The sequence below is a fragment of the Myotis myotis genome, unplaced genomic scaffold (genome assembly GCF_014108235.1).
Source record: "Myotis myotis isolate mMyoMyo1 unplaced genomic scaffold, mMyoMyo1.p scaffold_m19_p_8, whole genome shotgun sequence".
Taxonomy (NCBI): domain Eukaryota; kingdom Metazoa; phylum Chordata; class Mammalia; order Chiroptera; family Vespertilionidae; genus Myotis; species Myotis myotis.
This window is the reverse complement of record NW_023416390.1, coordinates 4,202,440-4,230,090: the sequence shown is the minus strand read 5'-3', so window position 1 is coordinate 4,230,090 and position 27,651 is coordinate 4,202,440. Positions and strand designations below refer to the sequence as shown.

Below are 27,651 nucleotides of genomic sequence, written 5' to 3'. Positions count from 1 at the left end.
TTCTTCTCTTCCTTCCTTCCTTCCTTCCTTCCTTCCTTCCTTCCTTCCTTCCTTCCTTCCTTCCTTCCTTCCTTCCTTCCTTCGATTATCGGTTGGCAGCTCTATCTAATGGGCATCCCGTTTCTTTACAGAATTCAGCTGCGCTGTCTGGGAGCCCATTTCCTGATGCCTCCCATGTCTGGTCAGATTGATCTGTTTTAATGGAGCTCCGTGGTGAGGAGCGGCCAGCAGGACTGGAAGGCTGGGACCTGCTGCTTAATTGCCAGGAGTGCGAGGCTCTGAGATGCAGAAATCTGTGCAGGAGGGCGTGGGGTGGGGCGAGCTCCGGCGGAGGAGGCGATGCAAGATAAAGGAACGGGTTTCACACACGGGGAAAAAAGCCATTTCTCAGAGGCACTGAGGTATATACTGCAGGATCATCGCGTCTCTCCGAGGAGAAGTTAGAAAGCACAAAAGTGGGAGGAGGTTGGAGGTTAAAGTACTTGAAAGGATGGCTGTGCAGTGTGTGCGTGTGCGTGTGTGCGTGTGTGTGCGTGTGTGTGTGTGTGTGTGTGTGTGTGTGTGACCTGGCGGTCCTGCAAAGGGGAGAGAGTTCCCGCTTTCAAAGTGCAGCGGTGCCTCTTTGAAGTGATTGGTGATGGAGGCAGGCTGCCCAGATGTCATCAGACATGCTCCTCCACATGCAGATGGAGAGGGAGAAAGGCTAGACTTAAAATAAGAGGGGAAAGGAAGAGGTGAGGGCTCCGGAAGGCAGGGAGGGAGGGAGGAAGGGAAGGAGGGAGGAAGGAGGAAGGAAGGGAGAAAGGAGAGAAGGGAAGAGCGGGAGGGAAGGATGGAGAGAATAGAGAGGGAGGGTGCAGAGAGAAGGAAAAAAGCCCCGAATCACACACCAAACACTGGATGATCACACAGAACAGAAACCTCACCCACCCCGCACCGCAATGCCGGCCCGGGCCGGAGGGAAGCCCTCTCCGCCGAGTCCCGGACGCCGCGGGCCGGCCCTGCAGCCCGTTGGTCTGAGCGGTGTCCCCGCAGGCAGAAGGCGGGTCCGCGCCGCCGCTCGCCCCGCACCGGCCGGAGCGAGAGAAACAGACGCAGATCGAGGGCTGCTGCCAAGTTAGCCCTTCCCGCCTCGCCCCGCACGGGCGTGGGGCCCGCACCGCCCGGCGCCCACGGCCACCCGCGCGCGGTCCCGCTGGGCAGCCGCTTCCCGGGAGGAGGCGCCGCGACCCGCGCGTGGCGGATGCGGAGGAGCCTCCCCTCCCTCGCTCCGCGCACTTTCCCGACCAAAGCTGACCTTCTATCTAAACGCACCAGCCCGCACCCCAGGCCGCCGCGCAAACGGGCACCTGGCCCGGATCGGCGTGGGGTGCGGAGAGAGGCTTCGGACCTGGCGCCCCGCGGGCTGGGTCGGGGCTGCGGGGCAGGGCGGGCAGGAGGGAGAGAACGGGAGATGCGGCAGCCTGGCCGGCTGGGGAGCCAGCTCGGCGAGCGGCCTGGGTCCCGGGCTCCCGGGGAGCTGCCGCAGCCTCCAGGCCGGGCAAGGCTGTCCCCTCCGCATCCCGCCTTCTCTGCTCCTTTAAACGCCCCGGTGCTCCGCGGCGCATCGCCGCCCCTGTCCCAGCCCGCATCCCGCCCGCATCCCACCCGCAACCCACCCGCATCCCGCCCGCATCCCACCCGCATCCGGCTACAGGCAGGCGGCGCGCTCCCGCAGCCCTCGCGGGGCGCCTGCAGGACGCCCTCCTCCCTGCGCCCCGGTCCCCGCTCGGCTCTGCCGCCACCGCCGCCCTCCCAGCTCCCGCTCCGGCTCCGGGGGCCGCCACCCAGCCGCTCGCAGCCCCGCCAGCGGTCACGCACCCAAGTGGGGCGCTCCCGCGGCCCCCGCGCTCGGGGCGGGCGGAGAGCGGGAGGACGGGGGGCGAACTAGGAAGGTGTGGGACGCGCCCCCAGAAGCCGGCGGCGTGCCCTCGCGCCCTCCCCGCCTGGCACCATCCGGGCCCGCGCCTGGCCAGCGGGCCCCTCGGTGGCCGCCGCCGCCGCCTCCTGGCACCTCCTCGCCGGCCCCGCCCTCCTGGGACCTGCATCCCGCTCCGCCAATCAGCGCGCGCCTGCCGCTGCCCACGTGACCCCGGGCGGGCTCAGGACCTGCTGCTTCCCCAGCGCCGGAGGGATGCGGGCGGCAGAGCGCGAGCGGCGGCGGCGTGGCTGCGGGGCGCCCTGACTCGCCCTCCGCCGGCCTCCCCGGGCTCCCCTCCTCGGGCCGGCACCCCGGCCCCCCGGCTCCCCGGAGCCCCCCTATGGCCGCGGCGGCCCGCGTCCCCGGCGTGGCTTCCCCGCGGACGCCCCGCTCGCCGAGCCGGGTCGCTGGATGTTGCTGAAACTCCGGAGACCATGCGCGGAGCCGGCCACCGCCTCGCCGCCCGGTGCCCCTGCCCCCGCCGCCCAAGCCGCCGCCCCGAGCCGTTGCCCGCGGGATGCTCAGTAGCCCGCTGTCCGGCCCCCGCGACCGCCGGTCCCCAAGGAGCCAAGAGCTGCTGCGGAGCCGCGCCGACTAGCCATGCTGCCCGCCGAGTCCCCGCGGCCGGGCGGCGGCTGGACGCTGGGCGAGGGCTGCTGCTGCCCGTCCTGCTGCTCCTGGTCGCCCGCCCCGCCAGGTTAGTGGCTTTCCCCACCTCCCTGAGCGACTGCCGGACGCCCACGGGCTGGAACTGCTCTGGTGAGTCCAGTGGTCCGGCCTCGGCCCGAACCCTTCACCCGCGGGGAGCACGCGCCTCCCCGCCCGGACCTGCCCCGCCGGGCGCGCGCCCAGCCCCCCTCCCCCCCCCCCCCCCCAGGCCCCGAGCCCCGGAGCAGCCCGTCCTCCGCCCGGCGGGGCCCGGGGAGCTGCTCCCGGCCGGGGGGGGGGGGACGGGGGGTGCGGGGGCGGGAGGGGGGTGCGGGGGAGGGGAGGGCGCAGGTGTGGGGACCTCCGCATCCTTGCACTTGAATGCGGATGGCGAGGCTTTGGAGGGCGACTAAACTGGATGGTCCTGTGGACTCGCTGAAAAGAGCATCGGTCCTTGGGGAAACACTAACACGGAATCTTTAATATCCTTAAAGAAAGAAAAAGTCCAGCTAGAATGAGCTAGAAATAACTTTAGGAGAGAGAACCAACGAGAGAGAAACCATCAAATGGTGACCGCAAGGGACACGCTGATTCCTGGCGAAAGTGCAGCGAGGGCACTGGTCTCCCTTCCAGACCAGGTCTCGCAGATTCTAAGGAGCTTGGGTCTCCAGACATTCAATTTCTTCCCTCCCTTCCTCCCTCCTCCCCTCCCTCCCTCCCTCCCTCCCTCTCTCCCTCCCTCCTTCCATCCCTCCCTCCCTCCCTCCTTCCATCCCTCCCTCCCTCCCTCCTTCCATCCCTCCATCCCTCCATCTCTTCCTCCCTCCCTCTCTCCCTCCCTCTCTCCTTCCTTCTCTCCCTCCTTCCCTCTCTCCTTCCCTCCATCTCTACCTTCCTCCCTCCCTCTCCTTCCCTCCATCTCTACCTTCCTCCCTCCCTCTCCTTCCCTCCATCTCTACCTTCCTCCCTCCCTCGCTCCCTCGCTCCCTCCTTCCCTCCTTCCCTCTCTCCTTCCCTCTCTTCCTCCATCCCTCTCTCCCTCCTTCCCTCCCTCCTTCCCTCTCTGCTTCCCTCTCTCCTTCCCTCCCTCTCCCCTTCCCTCCTTCCCTCCCTAACCCCTCTCCCTCCCTCTCTCTCCTTGGCTGCAAAAGACCTTGCTTGGGCAGCCCACAGACGCCTCTGCTGCCCCCCCCCCCCCCCCAAGCTCCTGGTGGCGCAGGGAAGTTGAGGAAAGAATCATTCACACGCAGGGCTCCCAGGCCGGGCTTGGGCAGGACCCAGCCGCTGGTTCACGCGCCCGGGTGCAGGGAACGAGGGAACCGGACCGACCCGGTGGGCAGGGCTGACCCCTCCAGTGCTGAGCGGACCTCCTGAGCGATCGGGCGCTCTTCCTTCTCCCGGGGCCCTTGGGGGTCTGAGAGCCGGGCTTGGCTGGCTGTGCTGGGCTGAAGCCTCATGAAGCTGCCCGCCCGCTCGCCCGGGTGGAAGTTGCTGCTCTCCTCCCCAGCTGCCTTAGCCTTTCCGAGTGAGAGGGGCAGCCCTTAGCGCGCCCGGGAGGGTGATGCTAGTCCCTTGGCATTTTCAGCTCCATCAGAAGCCGGTATTGTCCCGCAGGCCTGGGCTGTTCTAGCTTTAGCAAGCGGGCATGCCATTTTCCAGCTTCTGTCCCTGTGGTCCTTCTGCAGTTGAGTCTGGCTGTGGATGGAGCGGCGTTGGGAGCATGCATGTGAGCTGAAGCGCAGGGAACTTCGGGGAGGACGGCATGACCAACTGTAACTTACAGGGCAGAAGCATAGAGCCCTGGGTTCTTGGTGATATAAATTACCGAGAAAAATCACTGTGCATCATTGTAGTGTGGGCTCTGTAAATACCAGTTAAGATTTGCAACCCTATTTGGTTTGGGTCAATAGATTGCTTTGTTCTGTTGTTAACAATTTCTAAATTTGGCGTTTTTCTAAAACTCAACATGTTTTCTGTAACTTACTCCTGCGTGGTTCACGTGTGCATGTATGTCATTTCGGAAAGACGAATTCCCACTTAGCTGTCAGGTGCTTTATCACAGGAATATGAAACAACCTGCAAAATCAATTGTTTGAGATGGTGATAGCTTTGTAGTCCAACATGACCGGTTTGCTTCATCCCTCACTGGGGTATTATTTTAGAGATTGAGGTTGACAATGAAGAAATTCATTATTAGCCAGATATCTTAAAGGGATCCACAGGAGCTAGAGAGAATGGACTGGCTTTCCAGGCAGATTGTCAAGACCCGGGCACCCCCACCCTTACCCCTGTTAACTTACGGGGGATCAATCTTCATTCGAGCCAGACAGACCATCACAGCAAACACTGCGCCTGTTTATCTTTATTATTTGGGGCTTTGTTTCCTCTTTGTCTGGAGAAACTCCAAATAAGGGGTTGTTTCAGACCGTAAAGCAAAAGGATGATTAAAGATGGAGAACTGGTGAAATGTCATTCAGAGACCATCACTAGTTCTCTTTAAAAATGTGGCCTGTGGGGATCATAAACTATAGTTCACTTAATGAGAAAACAGTAAGGAAGCCAGGAAGCCAGTGTTGAGTATCCATTCAGCATTGTCAGTTTCAACCCAAGCTAAAATAAAAGAGCACTACTAAAAAAAAAAAAAAAAAAAAAAAAAAAAAAGATATTAAAAGAGAAAGGCAATGTGAAAAAAAGAAACAAATATTGATTACTTAATTAGATTCTTTTTAGGTTATCAATAGAATGTCCTTGCAATACAGCTGTGGTTGACCGAATTAAAATTTAGGGTAGTTAAAGCTTCAAGAGACCACTGTTTTTGTTAAAGTCTATGACAGTTTTAATGACTGGAGTGTCCTCTTTACATTTGAGGCTACGACGACCGAGAAAATGATCTCTTCCTCTGTGACACCAACACCTGTAAATTTGACGGGGAGTGCTTAAGGATTGGAGACACTGTGACTTGCGTCTGTCAGTTCAAGGTAAGAAGTCTGCTGTTTGCATCTTCTAATTCATTATTGAGACTACCAAGTGAGGATCTCCCTTTACAACCCATCTCTTGGCAGCTCATGGCTGTGCAGGCTAAAAGGCAAGCTGGCACCAAGCACAGGCACGGGGAGGGAGCCGTCTGGTGTCAGGAAGGCACCATTTTTTTTTTTTTAGAAATGCATATGCCACAGTTAGACATGCCATAGAGGTAGAAGGTTCCAGGGTGTTCCTCTGGTGTGCCAAAGAAAAATCATGTGTCTGTGTCTCTCCCGGCATGCATTTTATCAGTCAGCTACTAGGGGTAATAGTCAACAGCCAGTGGGAGTGTGGACCTGGACTTTTGTTCCTTTTTAAAAATGTTTTATTTTATTTTAGTTTTTCCATCACCACTTGTCCCCTCTATGCCCTCTTCTACCCCCACCCCCACCCCTACCCTGGCAATTCCCACACTGTTGTCCATGCCCATGAGTTCTCTCTCTCTCTCTCTTTTCTTTTTTTGCTCAGTCCCTCTACCCTCACCCCTGGACCCAGGAGCTAGCTACCTCCCCTCTATGAGTTTGCCTCTATTTTGCTTGGTGGTTCAGTTTGTTTATTACACGCCATAGGAGTGAAATCATGTGCTCTTTGTCTTCCTCTGACTGGCTTAATTTCACATATTGTTCCCGTTTGATTGGGGCTATCGTCTTCGGAGCAAATTGCACTCTGTTTGCATGGTCTTCGCTCTTATTATCCTGGCAATCTGGTGAAGTTTTTAAATGAACTCCTTCGTAATGTGACTTCAGAACTATTGTGTTAGTTTGGGAAATCATGGAACTTGTTCATATATGTCAATGCACCATGGGTGCCAGATGCAATTATAAATGAATCTCCCAGAAATCCGAAAGAGCACAGATAGCCACAAGCGATTTCATACACAGGAGAAAGATGGCCTTTGCTGCACGTTAAAAGAATAAATGCAAATAAAAAGAGATTGCAGCACTGTTGTCATCAAAACTAGATTATCAGTAATTATTGATGATAGAACTATTAATGTCATTATTATAGTCATCATCTAACAAATGCTTCCTACCATGTAAATTATAAACCTGCATTTCTCTCAAAATGTTTACATAATCATACGGAACTTCAAATATCATACTAATGTCTTATATTCACCTTTGAGTGTTACTGAATTATTGTAAATACACATGAATTCTCACATTAGGTTCAACCAGGAAATATTTGCATTAACAAAACTATATGGGTAGGATTGGGGAAAACTTTTTTAAGATTGTAAAAGCAATTAATAAGGATATAGAACAAATAAGAACATTAAACATCAAGTTCAGGTCTAAATGTTTGTTATAGTAGTTAATATTTAGATTATTGATGAAATTTAAATATTTTAGATTGAATTCAATCTTCCTGTGAGAGAGAGAAGAGAATTCACAATTAACTATACTTTGGTTTATAAATAAACTAAAAGCTTCTTGGATATTATTTTCTTCTTTATAAAAAAAAACCCCACAATGAAACTGATACTTGTAAAGCACACTACCTCCTGGTGGGTGAGCACTGCTATGACCAACCCTAATCTTGTAGACCAGTGGTTCTCAACCTGTGGGTCGCGACCCCTTTGGAGTTTGAAGGACCCTTTCACAGGGGTCGCCTAAGACCATCCTGCATATCAGATATTTGCATTACGATTCATAACAGTAGCAACATTACAGTTATGAAGTAGCAACAAAAATAATTTATGGTTGGGTCATAACATGAGGAACTGTATTTAAAGGGCCAGAAGGTTGAGAACCACTGTTGTAGACCGTTCCATAGTGTTAGAAACATATTCCTGCATATTTAATATGCTTGTGACACCACCCAGTTGGTTTCCAGCCACAATGAACTACATACTAATAAGAGAGATAGAACATGAGAATCTCAATTCAGACTTTCCCCAAATGTTAACTGAAGGGAAAATACAATTGAACAAATCATTAAAGACCCACAGAATTTGGTGGATTTCTTCCACTTTCAGTGTGTGATTCCTATAAATGTGTCTTATTTTCATAACCAAGGGTAGCCATAAGAAGTGAGCTCATATACAGTGTATAATGAATCAAGGAGAATGTTCCTGAAATGGAGAGTGATAATTCTACAGATTCCGAAAAGCGGGGGAAGGGGGAAGGAGTTCACAACATTCTGGAGGATGCATGCTACTAAAGGAAAATGTGCAATTTTCTTATTAAAGGAATGGTGTTCAGTTTTCAGGTCCCACAAAGGGTTTTGGTAAAACTTTTATCAACAAAGAGATTTGTGTTTTCCATGCGTTGGTCAGCCAGCTAAATATGTCATTAATTTAAACAGTCCTTGAGTGTAATAGATGGAGGGAGGGAGGACTGCAAGTTTGAATACGAAATGAGAAATGTAAATGTTCTTTTCCTAATGCCTGTAGCATTTTAAGTTTATTGCTAGATCACTACTGCCATTAGTTTATGCTTTACAATAGTTGTCAGTGTGTCAGGAGAAAAGAAACATTTTCTTAGTGGAATATTTAGACTCTGCACCTACCAAGAATCTACAATGGCTGAATTCAGTTGAAGATCAAAGAAAATGAACAAGTTGTAAAAAGTATAGAAGATAGGCTATTTTGGGCTAAGAGTATCTGGAGTCAGTCTTTTCCCAATACTTTTCAATGGATTTGAGTGTTTTTATTTAATTCCCTGGTATCTGCTAGAGCAGTGGTTCTCAACCTTCCTAATGCCGCGACCCTTTAATACAGTTCCTCATGTTGTGGTGACCCCCAATTTCATTGTTACAAATTGAACATAATTAAAGCATAGTGATTAATCACAAAAACAATATGTAATTATATATGTGTGTTCTGATGGTCTTAGGCGACCCCTGTGAAAGGGTCATTAGACCCCCAAAGGGGCCGCGACCCACAGGTTGAGAACCACTGTGACAGAGAGATTTCCTGAAAATCTATTGTCCTATGTACTATTTTGATCAATAAAAGGTCATAATTCTTTCATTCCATTAACGTACACACTATCATCTTTTTGGCTGAGAGATAAATTTCAAAGAGAAATGGGTGTATGTGTATATAATCTAAAATGTTTTCCAATTTAGATTTTTATTGGAGCACTAAAGTGAACATGTAGTTCCTTCATTTCTTTAATTTTTATTTTATTTAGTTATATTTATAATTGAATTGATTGGGGTGACACGGATTAACAAGATTCTATAGGTTTCAGTTGCATGATTCTACAACACGTCCCCTGTACACGGTAACGTGTGTTCGCCACCCAGGTCAAGTCTCCATCATTGCCATTTGTCCCCCTACACCCTCCTCTACTACCCCACCTCCTCTGCCCCCAACCCCTACAAGTACCACACTGTTGTCTGTGTCCATGAGTTTTTTTCTCTTTTTTCCCCCTTTTTTGCTCAATGCCTTCTCCTCACTCCCTCCCCCAGCTGTCAGCCTGCTCTCTGAAAGGAGCCAGTCAGAGAAAAGACAAGCGCCACAGGATTTCCCTCGTATGTGGAATCTAATGAACAAAGCGAACTAACAAGCAAGATAGAGGGAGACTCACAGACAGAGAGCCTTCACCTCTTTTCCAATTTACAATCAATGTATCCTCCCTTCAAACATATCCAATGGTCCCTGTGTCCTGGTGGGAATGAAACCAAGGGTAGCACTGAACCCTAGGTACTATGCCTTTTCCCATATATACATACCTATGACAGTTTAATTTATAAAGGAGGCACAGTAAGTGATGAGCAGCAATAACTATAATAAAATAGACAAATTAAAGCATAGACTGTAGTAGAAGTTACGTCCATGTGTTCTGCCCCTCACACACAATGTCTCGTACTGTATTTACCTTATCACGTAAAGGAAGCACGTCATGGCATATCCGGCTTGCCAGCAGCACCCCTGTTGTGCTTGAGGCCATTTCGTAAACTAAGGGTTATGTGAACACAAGCACTGCGATACCCCAGCAGTTGAGCTGATAACTAAGGTAGCTAGCTGCTAAGTGACTAATGGGCAGGGAGCCCCTGGACAAAGGGATGATTCACACCCGGTGGGATGGCCTGGGTTGGTGTGAGCTTTTCTCAGGCTCTGCAGAAAGGCGCCCCATTTGAAAGCAATGGATTTGATTTCGAGAATTTTCAGTTTAATATTTTCCAACTGATATTAACCGCTGGTAACTGAAATCATGGAGGGACTTCTATATCTCATTTATTTCTCACAACTGAGTGAAATAATTATTTTCTCTTTTTAAAGATGAGGAAGTTAAGGCCCATCAATATAATAACTTACCATTGAGCAGTGATCCTAAAGCAAGAATGGAGTCCTTTGACACGAAGCCAAATATTTTCCTAGAATATTATACATGCTAATAAAAATATTAGTAATAACTACAAAAATACAAATTTACTGTGGAGGACTCTTAATGCCACAAGTAGTACAACCACCCTGGCCAGTGTGGCTCAGTTGGTTGAGCATTGCCCCGTGCACCAAGGGGTCCCTGGTCGATTCTCCTTCAAGGCACATGTCCCAGTTTTGTGCTCGGTCCTCGGTAGGGAGCATGCAGGAGGCAGCCAATTGATGTTTCTCTCATTGATGTTTCTCTCTCTCTCCCCCTCTCCCCGTCTTTCTTTAAAATCAATGAAAACATATTCCTTAAAAAGTAGTGCAACGAATTCTTAGGTGATGATATGAGTTCCAGAAATGGGTTTCAACCTTGTGTATCCTACATTCCCATCCGTATACCAAGGGGTGTGCTGGGCTATCTGGTAAATCATTTGTGGGGTTGAAAATTTTGAGACAATGGAGGGATGGATAGATAAGTGGATAGATGGATGGATGAAAGGAGAAAAGGAAGGAAGGAGAGAAGGAAGGAAGGAAATATGGAAGGAAGGAAGGAGGGAAGGAAGGAAGGAAGGAAGGAAGGAAGGAAGGAAGGAAGGAAGACAGACATGCAGTTATTCATATATAACACTGGACAAACAATGATCAATTATCACTTTATAATTTAAAAATATGATGAAGCCTTAATGTGTTCTGGGTATTACTCACCCAAACATTCAACTTTTTTATCTAATAAGCCATGCTTTAGATCTGCAGTTATTCCACTTACTAGGACTGCATAACAAGTTTTCCAGAACTTAGTGGCACAAAACAATGAACAATATTTTGCTTATGAATCTGTAATTGGCCATGGCTTAATGGAGACAGCTCATTTCTTCTCCCCTGGGCGTTGGCTGAGTGAGGGAGGGAACTGGAAGGTTTGATTCTGTACTCATGTCTGACTGTCAGCTGGGAACCTTGGTCCTTTTCTGTGAATCTCTCTGTATGGACTAGTTTGGGTTTCCTCAGAGCACAGTGGCTGGATTTCAAGGGCAAGCATCCATAGAGAGAGAAAGAACCGGGTAGAAGCTGGATCCTTTAATGACCTAGCACATAGTCACAGGCCTGCCCACTCTTAAAATCATAAAAATGTTTCCATATACAGAAACATACATCGATGCAGAGACATAGAAGCATGGAACCGACTGTGGAATCTCAGAGGGAAGGCAGGGGTGGGTGGATGGGTGGGTGGGAAAAGATCAACCAAACTCGTTGTATGCATAACCCATGGTCACAGACAATAGGGTGGTGAAGGCTTGGGGGGGCGGGGAGACTTGAGGGCAGGCTAGAAGGGGTCAATGGGGAGGAAAAAGGAGACATATATAATATTTTCAACAATAGAGATTTTTTTAAATTTTTAAAATAAAATAATTAAAAAAAAATAAAAGTAGTCACAGAGAAAGAAGTAAAAGATAGCTATGAAATGATCAGAGGGTTGGGCCATAATGCAGGCTTTTTATTTTTTTCTCTTTTGGAAGAGAAACATAGCATATCTAAAAAATGATTCCCAAGCCTGGAACAGCTGGGAATATAGCAGGATTCACTTAACATCTGTGGAGAGCCTTCTACATGCCAGATTCTAGGGAAGGTGCAGACAGTATATAAAATAGAAGTTATGCATAGTTTCTAGATGCTGAAATCTCAGCTAAATGAGATCCTTACTAACCAAACAAGTAATCATTCACATAGAAACTTCTCACATACATTTTTTGTCCATTTATAGCAAAATGAATTTCGTATATTCTAGTGTCAAGTCATGGAATCTGCCAGTGTGGCGTGAGCCGCTTTCTTCAGCAATGTGGGCATTTTGGAACACAACCATTCCTCTGAAAAACACATATTTGGAAAATAAACTTAGGAGTCTAAGACATCTTACGAGAAATAGAATCACTTTTTCCCCCCGAGAGGAAGTTTGTACAACACATACATTTATGGGCCTAACCATCTGGGCCCGAGTCTTATTTCTTCTCTCACCAGCCAACTCTGTAGCCTTTAGCAAGTCACTTAACATCTGAATATGTCCCTTCATTTTCAACTGAGCAGTATTATGGTTACCACTAAAAAACTATTCCAAACAACTTGGCATATTTTAATGTAGCAGTGAGCTTATTTTTATGGTAGGCTTTTCCTGTTTTCATTTATTTTTCTAATTTTAGACATGCATGTTTAAGAGTCGATGTTGGATGGTGATGGCTCTGCCAGTGAAAACACAAATTGTTTCTATTTCTTTTTATAAGGAAATAGTACAAAGTGTTTTAAAAACACGACTCCGTTAACCCTCCTAAATGCCCCCGTTAACCATTTCAAATGGGGAAACTGAGGCATAAACTTGTTAAATGTGTCATCGTTGAGTGATCTACACAAAGTCCTACAGCAAGGCAGTGAGAGAATGGGGAGAGCCTGGGACGAGACGTCACTCCTGAGCCTTCGTGACGTAGCGGATGCTGCCTCCACTGGGATTCTTACCAGTGAGTGCCAGGCGCGGCCCCAGGCCGGAGCATCCCGCCGACAATCCGCAGCTGAGCTCTCCGCAGCTCCGGACTAAGCTGCCTCCCGGCGTGTGCAGGGAGCTGGAGCTCTGCTCTCAGCACTGCTCGCATGTGGCGTGCCACTCCCCTCAGACGTGGCATATGAGCACGCTATCAGTTTATTCGATATTTTAAGATGCATCTCAGCCTTGTGTACGAGCACTCCCAGCCCTACATCCGAGTCATCTGCGGAGGCAGAGGAGGAGGATAAATAGGGAAACTCAAGGAATCAGAGAGGAAAACGTGGACCCAAATAATTAGTACACCAAGTATTGTAACCAGGGCTGGAGGTAGAGATGGGAAGGTAACCAGTGACAGGAATGCAAGGACCCTGCATGCGAGGCTGACCAGTCCAGTCACCCGCCCTGGTTAGGACTCCTGTCCACTGAAGGGCCAGCAGGTCCACTGACTATGTCACCAGGTGTTTACTCTTTACAGTCTCCCCTCCACTTGCTCAGGCACCATTGTGGTGTCGGTGAGCCCTCATAAGTCCTCTCTAGGTTCTCCTGCCCCTGGTCCTGAACACACCACCTTGTCAAGCTCCCATCCATCCACCCGGCCATGCCTCTGGCATGAGCACCAGCCCCCCTCATGGGTGTCTCCTCAGCACCGCTCACTGGACGATTCAGCTTTCACTGACATTGTGCTGTTGCCTTTTTTCTGCAGTAACGATGAAGATGTTTAGGCCTGTGGTTGGTCGATTTTCAGCTATAGGCAATATATATATTTATCCTTATGTATGTAGAAAGCATATGGACGTACACATGTATCACCTGACCAGAATTAGTTATTGAGTTAAAGATTCTCATAAGCAACATTTTCAATCAAAACAGTTTTTAAAATATGATCATATAGACAGACTGAGTCTGGGAGCCAATAATGTAACTGTGGAAAGGAATTATTGTAGAGAGTGTTATCCAGAATGACTAGATTAGAAATTGTTGAAATAAAGATTTCTAAAATATGCCATATTTTAAATAATTAAATCATTTTAATAATATTTAATTGCTAAATGAATATGATTTAATGTCTAAATCGCCACATTAGCAATTACAGTGATTCTAATATTAGTGTCATTGAATTTGGATTTACTATTGGGAGAAAAGTATATCACGGTTAGTAAAAAACTATATTTAAATTTTTCATTAGTTGATACCAAAATACGGCTGATAAAATGACTTTCATTTCAGAGAACATTGACTTATACCATTGTAAAGTGTTAGGATGATTCAGCCAATGTTACATAAAGGCAAAGAGCAACAGATAACTGGTTGATTGGGAGGGAGAAATTACAGATGTCGTAAGGAAACAGAGTAAAAAATAAATCTCAGGTTTTATCATCAGATTGTAACTTTATTGAGAATTTCCTCTTTTGTTGCATAAATCCTTGAGTTGAATTTACCTTATGGTAGGATTTTAGGTTTATTACCATATATATATTAAACCTTCCCTAGGCATCTCACTAGATCATTGGTTTATTGCAAAGTATTATGCATTTATGTATGACACATTAAAAATCCAAATATTTTAACAAGAAGTAGAAGACAGCAAAGTGTTTTCACATACATGTGTATATCTGATTGGCTCTGCTCAGTTTTGGGCATAGGTGGGGTATTTGTAAATAATCATCTTCATCCTTATATTTGTTGTGATTAAACAATGAAATGCATCTGTAGTGGTCATCACGAGATAATCATCTCTGGCATAGTTCGCAGGCCTGGGACACAGCCAAGTACCTCCAATGCCTTAGGCCAGTGGTCGGCAAACTGTGGCTCATGAGCCACATGCGGCTCTTTGGCCCCTTGAGTGTGGCTCTTCCACAAAATACCACGTGCGGGCATGCATGTACAGTGTGATTGAAACTTCATGGCCCATGTGCAGAAGTCGGTATTTTGTGGAAGAGCCACACTCAAGGTGTCAAAGAGCCGTATGTGGTTCGCGAGCCGCAGTTTGCCTACCACTGCCTTAGGCTGTGATTATATTATGACTAGAGGCCTGATGCACGAAGATTCGTGCAAGAATAGGTCTTCCTTCCCCTGGCTGCCGGCACCACCTTCGCTTCGGCCCAGAGCTGCCTTCCACCTTTGCACGCTGCCCAGAGGCCTGCAGCAGCGAAGGCAGAACGCCTGCATCATTGCCATGGCGACGACGCAAGCTTCCTGGTCCAGCTGCTGCCATCTTTGTCACGTCAATAAGCCCTTATTGGCTGTGGGCACCGCCATCTTTGTTGCGAAGTGATGGTCAATTTGCATATTCCGTCTTTATTAGATAGGATGAGTGTCCCCTGCAGGTTGCCTGATTTCCATTGTAAAATGTGTACTTCTTAATAATAAGACTTTCTTTAAACTGAACTTTTCTCTTTATGAAATATATAATAGTCATAGTTTTGAATAGTCAATAAAGTTTACATGTAGTTCATTAGTTGCTAAATTTTTTCCTGTACTTTATTTCTCTCTACACTGTATCTACATCAATATCCCATATCTAATGATATAAAAAATTAAGTGGTAATCCAAGGGTCTTATCAAATACTTAGAAATTTATAAAGATTAAAATTCAACAGAAAAAAAAATTATGCTAAAGAATGGCTGAATTCTCTGGCATTTCAGTTAGACACTTTTGCTCTCCAAATATAGACATTGCCTATTTCCTAATAGCTTTTAGTACTGTAGCATGTTTTTTTTTTCCCACCAAGCCCGATGGGCCATGTGTCAGAAAAACAGTATTAAATAATATTGGTAATATTTGTTGCTATCTCTTTTTCGTATTGCTTGTCTTATCACTTTGCTGGAATTGCCTGATCAATTTAGAAGGCTCCTTTTCAATCTGAATCAAACGACTGGCTGGCTGGCTTGGCATTGCTTTTGTGTGCCTTTGAATGATTCCCTTGCAAGGTCAAAGACGATTGGAGGCAATGAGGATCGCTGAAAGGAAGACAGGCGCTTCCTACTGTAAATGATGATTTCTGTTCACGAAGTCAGAGCTGTGCAGACCCGGGTGCTAACCACAGGCGTCCCTCTGTGTCTCCCCAGTGCAACAGCGACTACGTGCCGGTGTGCGGCTCCAACGGGGAGAGCTACCAGAACGAGTGCTACCTGCGCCAGGCGGCCTGCAAGCAGCAGAGCGAGATACTCGTGGCGGCGGAGGGCTCGTGCGCCACCGGTATGTCTGTGACCCTGACGACTCCCTGAACCTGCTGGATGGATTCCCAGCCCCAAAACCATGCCTTGCTTTTTTTCTTGTTATCTTCAGATCATAATTCAGACTATGTATTGGCTAGACAAGCCTGTATTCCTTTGTGCAAAGCATACCTTATTCTTAGTCTATGTCTTGTTTCATTTCAGATCATTTCTGGAAGAGAAAATCTACCATGAGGGTGTTGGTAGATTTTATTTTTTTAAATTGGTCTTTTTGTTGAAAGTATTACAGCTGGCCCCCTTTCCTTCCTCAATGAGCCCCTACACCCCATCCCGCCCCCTCTCCAGGCCTTCCCCACACTGTGATTTTGGTAGGTTTAATACATATGTTATTTAGTGAAGTGCAGACAGTTGACTAATATTATTAAAAATCTAGATTGAGCACCCAGTTCTCAAATATACAGACACCTCTCTATGCATGGATGCATTTGTACGTTTTGAGTAATAGCATTGTCTGCTGGATTTGGGCTTGGAAGACAAGAAGATGCTAAGGTTAGCAGCTCTGCAAAATGCCCTCCAGCCATTTAGTAGATTGTTGTGAAGACTGTATTGGTGGTGGACGTTGCTTCTGATGACACCTGTCCTTCCTGACACAGGCAGCCTGGGACTGCACAGCGCTCTGAGTTAGAGTGTGAAAGCACTCTGTACAGAGAGTGAGGGAAAGAATAACTTACAAAGTCACAGATAATGCTCTTTAGCTTGTCAGGTTTCCCTTTTGTATACAGTGGCTCTCAGAGCCGAACAGCATCGCAGGCAGGGAAAACGCCCACCCCAATGAGCAGAGCCTGGCTCGCGAAAGCAGTGCTTTACCATGAAGCCGAGTTCTCACAGTAGCTGTGAGACATTGAAATCACATGCGTCAAAGAAACCTTTGTGTCCTGTGATAGTTGTCCTTAATGGCAAGTATGCATCTTTCTGGAAAGCCAACATTTCTGAGGACAATAGAGGCATGGCCAGGAAAAAATAATATTGCTATAAAATATGAACTTCCTTCAATGCAATTAGGGAATAGTGCCAGGAGACATCTGTTGTATTGAAAATACCTCTTGGGTAACAGGTATTTCTATTCCAGGGAATTGTGTTAACAGTTCTGTGCGTGCTGGCTGGGGCAGGGTGGTAAATGAGAAAGAAGACGGTCTCATATTCTTGAAAAGGTTATCTCAAGCCTATCATCAATGGATTGCTAGTAACTGAGAATGTTCTGATATTGTGCTGGTGACAACCACAGTTTCTAAGAATTAGCAGAAGAGAAAAGCATCCGTCATCATGGACAGCAATGCAGGCTTTCCGGTTTGGGTTTTAGTTTTTAAGTAGTTTTTCTCCTACGGGATTCTTTGCCTCGCGGTGCGGATGTCCTTTCGGAAGGGTGACGGGGGTGGGGGGAGGAGCTGCACTGGTTGGTGCTCCACTCACCTCTTATTTGCCAGAGCAAACCGATCGTTGCTGCTCCACCTGTGAGTGAAAGCGACAGCAAGAAGTGAGAGTTATAGAACCTTCCCCAGTAGGAGAGGAGGAGGATCAATATGCTACTCTCAGAGCAGGGCTGGGGGAACTAGAAAGGAAGGCACAGAGCAAACAAATTATGAAAAATCAATCCATCTACCATATCTAATGAAGAAAAAGTGAAAAATAGGACTTAGGGCAAATGGAATAGAAGAAAAAAAGAAGAAGTAACTGCTGACTCCCAGAAGCCAAGAACCAGCAAGGACTAAGGGAGGGATTAGTCAAATACCAACAAGGACTAAGGGAGGGATTTGCTTATTCAGGATCATATAGGACAGCTGTCTCTGACAGTAGCCAAGTGGTAATCAGTGGACAATACCCCTAATAAGCATTCATGAAGCTGTGATTATGACTAACGACGTTTGGTAACAAAACCTCTCTTACCTGCCAGCCTCTAAGTTCTTGTCAGCGTATGCAGTTGCATCCATCTGATTCATTCAGATCTCCCCATTCTGGTCCCTTCTGCGTTGGTTATACTATGAAAATAAATACTGAACCACGGAGAAAACTTAAGCACAATTGATAAGCCATCCATAGCTCATTCATAGACTTAGGTTTCTCCAGGATCTAATTAGTAAGCCAGGATTGCTGAATGCCCCTCCATTGACTTGTACATCTAAAAGGGTTTTGATCTGAATAATGATGGAGGGACCAAAGTAACTCTGATTAACCAGGTGTGACTCTAAATAAATTGGGATTCTGACTTTGGGTCTAAAGGAGATCCTTACTCTTTTCTTTGTAAATTTTCCATTTATTTTCTAATGCTGTTTGACACTGAGTGGAGGTGGCAAGATGTGATCTCTAGGAAAAAAAGGCAGTAAAGTATGTAGCTGTATCTTTATCACACAGAGGGGTGGGCAAAAGTAGGCTTACAGTCACAAGTCTGCGAAACACCATTAATAAAGCTAATGTAATAAGCATAACCTGCGTGTCTTTTTCCAGATGAACAGCTGCAAACCCACTTTTGCCCACCCCATATTTCATTGAACATCAACATCATTTTTGGTCCAGAAAATGGTTTTCTGTTGGGCAGTCTGGTCAACAGCCTCACTGTCTATTTCACTTTCTTGCCTTATAAGAAATGCATTGACTAGGAGCCCAGATTCAAGTCCAACCACATGACTTTTTTTTCTTAGGTGTTTCTGTCTCACTAATAAGGTTTTAGTGGCTACTTCTCTCTTGTTTGCCAAAATGACTCATCTTACAGTAATCATTAAAGCTTTCCATTACCAGTGCATAATGATGCCATAAACTTCAGTGACTATTTTTAAAATCTGTTGTTCCTTTCTTTCCTAAATACTCAATATGGGGCAAATAAGATGCTGATTATCTTATGAACCAAACTGCATGAATTTTTTTTTTAAACATACATGGGAAATACAAGCCGAAATTCTACTGCCATTTTCTTGATTTCCCCCAGCAATGTGTATTTATAAGGAAACCTATAGATGAATAGGCAACATGTTTACTCAGAAATCTAATTATTGTGTTTTAGGTGCAGTGTTAAGCATTTAAAAGAGGATATTGTGTAGTAAGTCTCAAATAGCCCAACGGGATGCACATTGCTATTGCCATTGACTAGAGGATGAATAAGCTTAGGAAGGTTGAATAACATTCCTTATGTCATCCAGTGAGTAATATTCTAATGTTTGGAGCTTGGAATCCTTCAGCTTTCACACATTTCCTCTTATATTCATGTAAGGATGGAAAACTAAACAAGATATGGGCTTTGAGTTAAAGAAGCTTATGGTCTAGTGCAGCGGTTCTCAACCTGTGGGTCACCAACCTGGGGTCGCGACCCCTTTGGGGGTTCAATGACCCTTTCACAGGGGTCGCCTAAGACCATCGGAAAACACATATATAATTACATATTGTTTTTGTGATTAATCACTATGCTTTAATTATGTTCAATTTGTAACAATGAAAATACATCCTACAGATCAGATATTTACATGATGATTCATAATAGTAGCAAAATTACAGTTATGAAGTAGCAACGAAAATAATTTTTGGTTGGGGGATCACCACAACATGAGGAACTCTATTAAAGGGTCATGGCACTAGGAAGGTTGAGAACCACTGGTCTAGTGGGAAAAGAATAAAACTATACACATTCAACTAAAGCACAGGTAGAATGTATTAGTGCTATAATCATATAACCTGTTGTTAGCCCCTGATTATTGTAAATAATACTGAATTAAGGTTTCGATTCATTCAAATAAAATCAGTTAAAATTTTATTTGGGAAGGTATACAAAAAGGAGATTTGGTAAGCATTGGTCATTTAAACACTGTCCTGTCCAGAAGTGATGGTGCCATGGCTTATGATTATCAGTTAAGTTGACAAGACTGTTCTACTCTGAAGACAAATGCATCAGCCTTTTTTGATCTGTTGCAATTAAATAGTCAGATTATATGATTACCCAAAGAACTTGTATGCCTATATGCATAACCCATATACACAATAGTGTGGTGAAGGCCTGGAGGTGGGGGGAGTGGGGTGGAGAGGGCCAATGGGAGGAAAAAAGGGGGCATCTGTAATACTTTCATCAATAAAGATGAAATTTTTAAAAATCCTTATTTTCTATACTTACTACAAAGGGTTTTTATTCTTTTTTTAAAAAAATACATTTTATTGATTTTTTTTTACAGAGAGGAAGGGAGAGGGATAGAGAGTTAGAAGCATCGATGAGAGAGAAACATCTATCAGCTGCCTCCTGCACACTCCCCACTGGGGATGTGCCCTTGACCAGAATCGAACCTGGGACCCTTGAGTCTGCAGGCCGATGCTCTATCCACTGAGCCAAACCAGTTAGGGGCAAAGGGTTTTTATTCTAAACTAGAGGCCCAGTGTACGAAATTCGTGCACGGGGGTGGGGGGTCCCTCAGCCCGGCCTACGTCCTCTTGCAATCGGGACCCCTTGGGGGAAGTCCGACTGCTGGTTTATGCCCCATCCCACAGGAACCCTTGCGGGATCAGGCATAAACTGGCAGTTGGACATCCCTCTTGCAATCTGGGACCGCTGGCTCTTAACCGCTCATCTACCTGCCTGCCTGATCTCCCCTAACCACTTTCCTGCCTGCCTGATTGCCCCTAACTACTCTGCCTGCCTGCCTCATTGCCCCTAACCACTCGCCTGCCTGCCTCATTGCCCCTAACCACTCTGTCTGCCTGCCTGATCACCCCTAACCCCTCTGCCTGCCTGCCTGATCACCCTTAACCACTTGCCTGCCTGCCTGCCTCATAGCCCCTAACAGCCTCTGCAAGCCTGCCTGATCACCTCTAACTGCTTGCCTGCCTTCCTGATCGCCCCTAACCACTCACCTGCCTGCCTGATCACCCCTAACTGCTCGCCTGCCTGCCTGGTCGCCTCTAACCCCTCTGCCTGCCTGCCTGCCTGATCGCCCCTAACTGCTCGCCTGCCTGCCTGATCACTCCTAACCGCCTCTGCCTTGGCCCCTGCCTCTGCAGCTTCGTCCGGAAGTTCGTCCGGAATGATGTCGGAAGGTCATTTGGCTGTCCAGTCTAATTAGCATATTACATTTTTGTTATTATAGATTGTTTTACCAACTAGCTTATCTTTCAAAAAAGGATATGATGGCCCAGGAACATGAGCCTTAGTCATATTAGCAGTTAATTAAAGATGACATTTTTATACAGTTAGATCCTGTGAATTTTGTTAATATGAGTTTCCACCAAGGCTGGCAATTCCAACTACCGCTCCTTCATGGCTGACTAATGCCTAACATGCCAAGGAAGGCTATTGAGGAGGCATCCATTCTTCCGTGTGTGTTGGTCATCTGTGGATTTTCATACACTATGCTTCTTTTCATTCAGTGCCTCTCAATAAAGTGTCATGGTGGCAAGTTTTGCTTTCATTGGAATAAAACATCAACCACAACATTACAGAAGTGGCATTTGATATAGTTCTTAAACTCTGGTTAAGATTTCAACGTGAGATGAGGGCATACCAGGCAGAGAATACCAGTACTAGTCTTATTTCCCAGTATTAATATCAAAGGTACATAACCTAATGTATTTAAGTGGGAAAGAAGTATGCAGATAGAAGGAAGGCAATGTCTGTTCACTTAACAGGTGGGAGCAGATGGAATCTCAATGCTGTTGACTCCAACTAGAAAATTGGGTGCTTCTAGGAACTGTCAGAAATAGACACCTCTGGCCAGTTGTACTCATGTAGGAGGGAGGGGCCGGAAGGGATGGAGAGAGAAAAATGCAGAAGAGAGATTGCTTTTTATTGAGAGCACCACCTAGGGTGTATTCAGTTTTAAGCACAAACACAAAGTTAGTTAATCTCACTCTTCTACTGATTTCAAAGACAAGGAATGCTCTTGGTGGCTGATAGACTCATTCACAATTGTGGTATTTGGAATACATATTAACATTTATATAAAAAGATTTATTTTTAAACTGTTTATCTCTTTGTGCATATGCAATTTTCAAGAATATAAAGCTTAATTACGAGTTTATTTGCTACATGTCAGACTGTTTAAATTCTAAGTCTCACTGATTGTTATAAGCATCTCATTTTCAAATTTTTTGTTTTTCTTAATGGCACCAGATTTATCCTGATTAAAACTAAAATGAGAGATTTTACACGGTCAAGTTTAGGAATTATTTTAAAACTAGATAATCCTTTTTAAATAAAATTTAAGCATGAAAGTAATAGAGAATTTATTTTATAAGTTATGCGATAGAAATTAAATTGATGTGAATACATATTTTCAGATTAAATAATAGGAATTTTCTCAATTATATTACTGTCTTAGTGAAGAAAGTAAACATGAACTAAAATATCATAAATAGTTCTAAATGTGTTTTTCAAGCAAAAATAAAATATTTCTTTTTTCCTCCCAGATGCAGGATCCGGATCTGGAGATGGAGGTAGGAGTTGCCTTTTTACATATTTGTAGACTTTCATGTGAATATTACTTGTGGTTGTTTACTTATATATTTGCTATTATAAATATTTGAAAGGAATTTACAAGTTGCATTTTAGGAAAGGAGAAAACAAAAATATATCATTATCCTTAATAAGTAAATGTATGTACTATGCAAATTATTTGATACATTTATGAATTATACTTAAGAATTCTGTCTCCATCTAATCTTCATTGTTTACTTGTTTGTGTCTGAGTTATAAATGCATGTCAAAACTTCCTAACAGAAGATTTCAAGCATATTTGTCAAGGCAAAAAGAACTCATGAAAAAATAATTTAAATAATTGTTTTTTATAATATTGATATTAATTACCAGGGATTAATATTAACACATGCATAACTATATTGTAAACAGGTTCTACATTATCAGATTAATAATTTGAAGCTGGAGGAAGTTGAGCTCCTACAAGGAAAGTAAAAGAATACAAACACAATTTAGACCAATGAAAATGGGATAGTATCTTTACTTTGATTAAATCTATACTTATTTTTACTAAAATAAGATACATAGATGTTTTCATTATTTAATTGTATGTTTGAGGAAGTGTATAAGATAAGAGAGAGCCAGAAACTTTAAAAATTTGATCTCAAGTACTTAACTGACAAGATTTTATGTATGGATTGAACCTTCATTGTATATTTCCCAAAATGCTTTTCAAATGAAATTAGGCAAAAATTCCAGCTTTATGCCCAATAAGAAAAAAACAGCACACAAAACTAGGTATAATTTCAACAGGAACAATAAGAAAACAATGAATAAAAACATAAATATTCTCAAGGCGTGGCTTAAGGAGTATAAACTGATTAAATATGATTAATATATGATTCCAAGTAAATTTTGGTCTTTAAATGTGGAGTTTGATAATGTAGAGAAAAGAGGGCTGTGAGTTCAGGAAACTCTACTGCATACCTTATCTAGCTCAGGCAGCGCATTACAAATGATCAGGTAGCCTTATGTAATGAAAGGCTTAAATAGTTCAAAAAACAATACCCAGAGAACACAATTAGAGCAGTATATTAGAGCACAGTTTTTTCCCAGAAGACTAAAACGAAACAGGATTTAAGACTTAGTACCATGACAGCATAAAATATATTAATATTACATGGCATTGGACAGTCATTTGATGTACGGATAAGGCTACTTCTAAGAAATTTTGTCTCCCTCCCCCCCCTCTGGCTGATGAACATAGTATTTCTAAGAAAGTTTCCCTAGCAGTTTGAAAAGAAGACCTTAGAAGAGCATATTATATCTTAAAGAAATAGAAAAAGAAAGAAGATAGTTCCTTGAGTAGGTGTTTATCACTATTAGAATGTTAAGCAGTGAATCAATTTTAAAAGTATTGCTTTTGTAAAGAAATAGTTTCTGTGAAAAATTCTGCTTAGTTCCCAGCTATTTAGTCTTATGTGTAGACTATCTAATTTTGCAGGTATTGTGTTGAGCTTCCACTTTTCACAAAACAAGTCTTGGTAATTATTTTAGCATCTTTGCAAACAAAATAGATTACAGAACACAGAATACCTTCATTGCTCTTTCTGTGAAAACAGCATGATATACTTTTTTCTGTTTGACTCTCATATCATACATCATTTTTTAATATTTATCTTTTTAATAATAAGACATGCTTTATATTTAGTTCCCAGCTTTCATTCATTGCAATTAGCATACGAGTGAAAGCAAAGTCAACCTCATTCTTCAATGTTGCATTTTATATTAAAATATTTGACTCATGATGCAGTCCTGTATTCTGAGTAAGGTGATTTTGTGTAGAAAAAATTGTTAATCTCATGAATATGATGTTTATAACTTAAACTTATGCACTAGTTGGAAACACTACGCTTTCCTTATTTTCTTCTCTTTTTGTTCTTTTTACTCTTCCTTTCAATTATAGGTGCTCTATTGTAACTTGCGGGAGGGCGGAGGGAGGAAAGCAACTTCTTAAGTGATAACTGCTTAAAAAAAAAAGATAACTGCTTTAGAACAAAGCATAGAGCCCATTTACTTCTGAATTACATGCTTTTAAAATAGTTGTTCTGAAAATTGTGGTAATGAATATTTACTCCTGGTCACATGAACTAATTTTTAAATAAGAGACTGAAGTTTTATTTTAACTGATTTTTTTTTTTTTACACTCTGTGTTCCTTTGCTCTGAAATACTAATGGATTTAATTTCCTTTAATTTTTTTACTACATTACAAGATGCTAAAAAAAGCTCAATAACTTGAACCTAGAAATCTAGGTTAGAATAACCTGCAGGATGGTTCACATGTATATTGGATGGTGCATGAAGCATGTGTGACTCACTACCTCTGCCATACAGGATGGACCTGCCTTTGTGTGCTGACAGAGTTCCTCTCTCCAAGGTGCTAGAGGAGCCATAATTCGTTTCCTTTGAATTAACTAGAAGTTATTGAATTGGTTAATTTAATCATTGGGTTTGGTTAATCCCACAATCCTCGCTTGTGATGGTTCTAACTGATTTTTATAGGATGTATTCTCAATAATGTGTATTTAATTACTAATTGGGTCATTTTGCAAGCACTTTCAATGGTTAATGGTTATATTTTTAATTTATTTTTAACAAAGTTTCATATAATTCCCAATCGAGTGCATTGATCTGAATACTTAAGTGAACAGATTTATTTACAAAATACTTATATGTGTGACTATCATAAATGATACCATTAAACCTCCAAATCCAAAATCACTTTAAAATACATCAATTTTTGCTTCTTTAGATTGTTCTACATTTTTTAAATGAATGAATATTGCATTAGCAATGAAGATTAGATCTGATTAGTTAAAAATAATTTAAGTTGAACTTATCTGCTCTATAGCACACCTGTCATTTATTGCATTTGAGGAAACCTTTTTACGACAATATAAAAGGGATATAAAGGTTTCATAAAATTTATCTTGTTAGTATATATTTTATAGGAAGTTGTAAAATCTTTAACTGTTGATCTGTGTATTCAGAGGAAACTATTTGAAGGGCTAACTTTATTTAGGGAAAACGTTCACCGTGTCTCCAGCATGATCTGCAAATGTGCGTTCATTCATACCGGTCATTGTAGTGCAGTAAGAAACAAATGCTGCACACACATCTTGGCCTTTCCCACTCCCTTGATCCCATCCTCTTTGAGTGTTTAAGAAAACTCATCAATACAAAGAGTATTTCTATATTATTAGTTTTGAACCTAGGATCTGTTGTTTATGGAATTCTCTTTTCACACAAAAATGTTTACTTGGAAAAAAATTCAGGGTAAACTATAACTCTATATGTACGTTCTGTAGAAAGGTAATGTGTGGTAATGTATGGGCCACATTTCAGAAATTTCAGAAAGTAGTTGAAAGAAAGGGATTGGTGCTTCCTGTACTTATATCCATGGAGATTGAATGTTGTAAATACTGAAAAGGGTGTGTGTGGGAGGGATAATAACATCTTCCCCACCTACGGACTTCCTTAAGTAACGAATACTTCGGGAAGAATGAGGTATTAAAGGAGCCTCCTCTCAAAATCCATGGGTGTGTGGGTGGTAACAAGACAATTTTTAACCCCTGCTTTCCTCTCAGTCTTCCAGTCATAAGGAAGTGACAACGAATATCTTTCATTACTCTTTTTTTAAAGCTGTTTCTGGATGGATTAGACTTTTGATAGATTAGATTCCTAAAAACAAAATATAAGTCCAGTAAAATGAAAACTGTATTTTAACTATTGAAATAATATAAATGCATAGACACAGACAATAGAGTGGTGAAGGCCTGGGAGGGGAGGGTGCAGGGTGGAGGGGGTCAATGGGAAAAAAAATAAAAGGGGGACATGTATAATACTTCCAACAATAAAGATAAATTAAAATAAAATATATAAGTGTGTTGTCCTGCTATAGGTCTGGAGGAATCCCTAATTAAATTTTAATGTCATATGGGAAGGTCTATGATAATGTCTATAGAAATAAAATGTATCTGAGATACATGGCATAGATAAATGAGTATATTTTTATTTCATAAGGTAAAATGAAGCATTGGGCTTTATTCTGCAACTTATAAAATTATGTAATTTTAAGACAATTCTTTAATCGAGAAATGTCAGATATGTACAGCGATAGATCAAATTAAATTTATGCCCATTATTTGTAAAGAGAAAGCCCGATTTTTATTTGAATGATCCAGGTAGTTGTTGTTATGATAACTTTAGTGTAGAAAACCAGTTATGATATGCTTTTATTTAATACAAAAGTGTCCGGTATAATTTTTCTTTAGATGCATTACTCAGATGTCCACAATTAAGACATTTACTTCACATGCATTTTGGATAGAACAAGAAATGTTTACATTGCAACAAATTGTAGACCTTAGGCTACCATTGTTGATTATGTGGATTGCTAAAAACAGTACTTTATGAAGTTTAAGAACTTGAAAATCATTTTTTTAAATCTTTATGTTTCTAATGTAGATTCGATGCTATTCAGAAATCTAATCAAAATTAACAAGCATAATATATCCTGGGTATTGTGGCAAGATTTTTGGAGCTGTAGAAGTGAATATGACACAGTTCTTTACACTCAAAGAGATTACATGCAAGTTTTCTTCATAGCACACAATGGGATAATTATTCTAACTACTAGAGGCCTGGTGCACAAAAATTTGTGCACTCAGTGGGGTCCCTCAGCCCTGCCTATGCCCTCTTGCAGTCTGGGACCCCTTGGAGGATGTCCACCTGCTGGATTAGGCCCACTCCCTGGGGGATTGGGCCCAAGCTGGCAGTCAGACATCCCTCTGGCAGCCCGGCAGCCCTCGGGGGATGTCCACTTGCCAGCAGGGAGCAGACGTAAGCTGCAGTTGGACATTCTTAGTGCTGCTGAGGAGGCAGGAGAGGCTCCCACCACCACCGCTGTGCTGGCAGCCATCAGCCTGGCTTGTGGCTGAGCAGAGCTCCCCCTGTGGGAGTGCACTGACCACCAGGGGACAGCTCCTGCATTGAGTATCTGCCCCCCTGGTGGTTAGTGTGTGTCATAGTGACCAGTCATTCCCAGTTGTTTTGCTGTTAGGGTCAATCTGCATATTACCCTTTTATTATATGGGATAGAGGCCTGGTGCATGGGTGGGGGCTGGCTGGTTTGGCCTGAAGGGTGTCCTGGATCAGGGTGGGGGTCCCTGCTGGGGTGCCTGGCCAGCCTGGGTGAGGAGCTGATGGCTGTTTGCAGGCTGGTCAAAAAAAAAAAGAAAAAAAGGAGAAGCTGGGAGCGTCTGTTACTGGAGGGGCTTGGCCAGCCTGAAAACAGCCCTCAGCCCCTCACCCAGATTTGCCAGGCACCCTAGTGTGGACCCTCACCCCATGGAGGTTTGGCCAGCCTGGGTGAGGGGCTGATGACTGTTTGCAGGCTGTCCACACCCCCTTTAGGGTTGGGGGTCCCCATTGGGGTGCCTGGCCAGTCTGGGTGAGGGGCTGAGGGCCGTTTTCAGGCTGGCCAAGCCCCTCC

General features: G+C 44.1%; 1 protein-coding gene across 1 annotated transcript in view; it reads left to right on the top strand.

Moving 5' to 3' along the window:
• Window positions 1-2,394: 2,394 nt before the first annotated feature.
• TMEFF2 (transmembrane protein with EGF like and two follistatin like domains 2) overlaps window positions 2,395-27,651 on the top strand; it is a 231,547-nt gene continuing 206,290 nt past the window's right edge. The window contains exons 1-4 of the mRNA XM_036319553.1: window positions 2,395-2,719; window positions 5,477-5,586; window positions 15,547-15,676; window positions 22,090-22,116. Of these exons, the coding sequence (XP_036175446.1) occupies window positions 2,395-2,719; window positions 5,477-5,586; window positions 15,547-15,676; window positions 22,090-22,116 (592 nt within the window). The remainder of the gene's footprint in view (window positions 2,720-5,476; window positions 5,587-15,546; window positions 15,677-22,089; window positions 22,117-27,651) is intronic.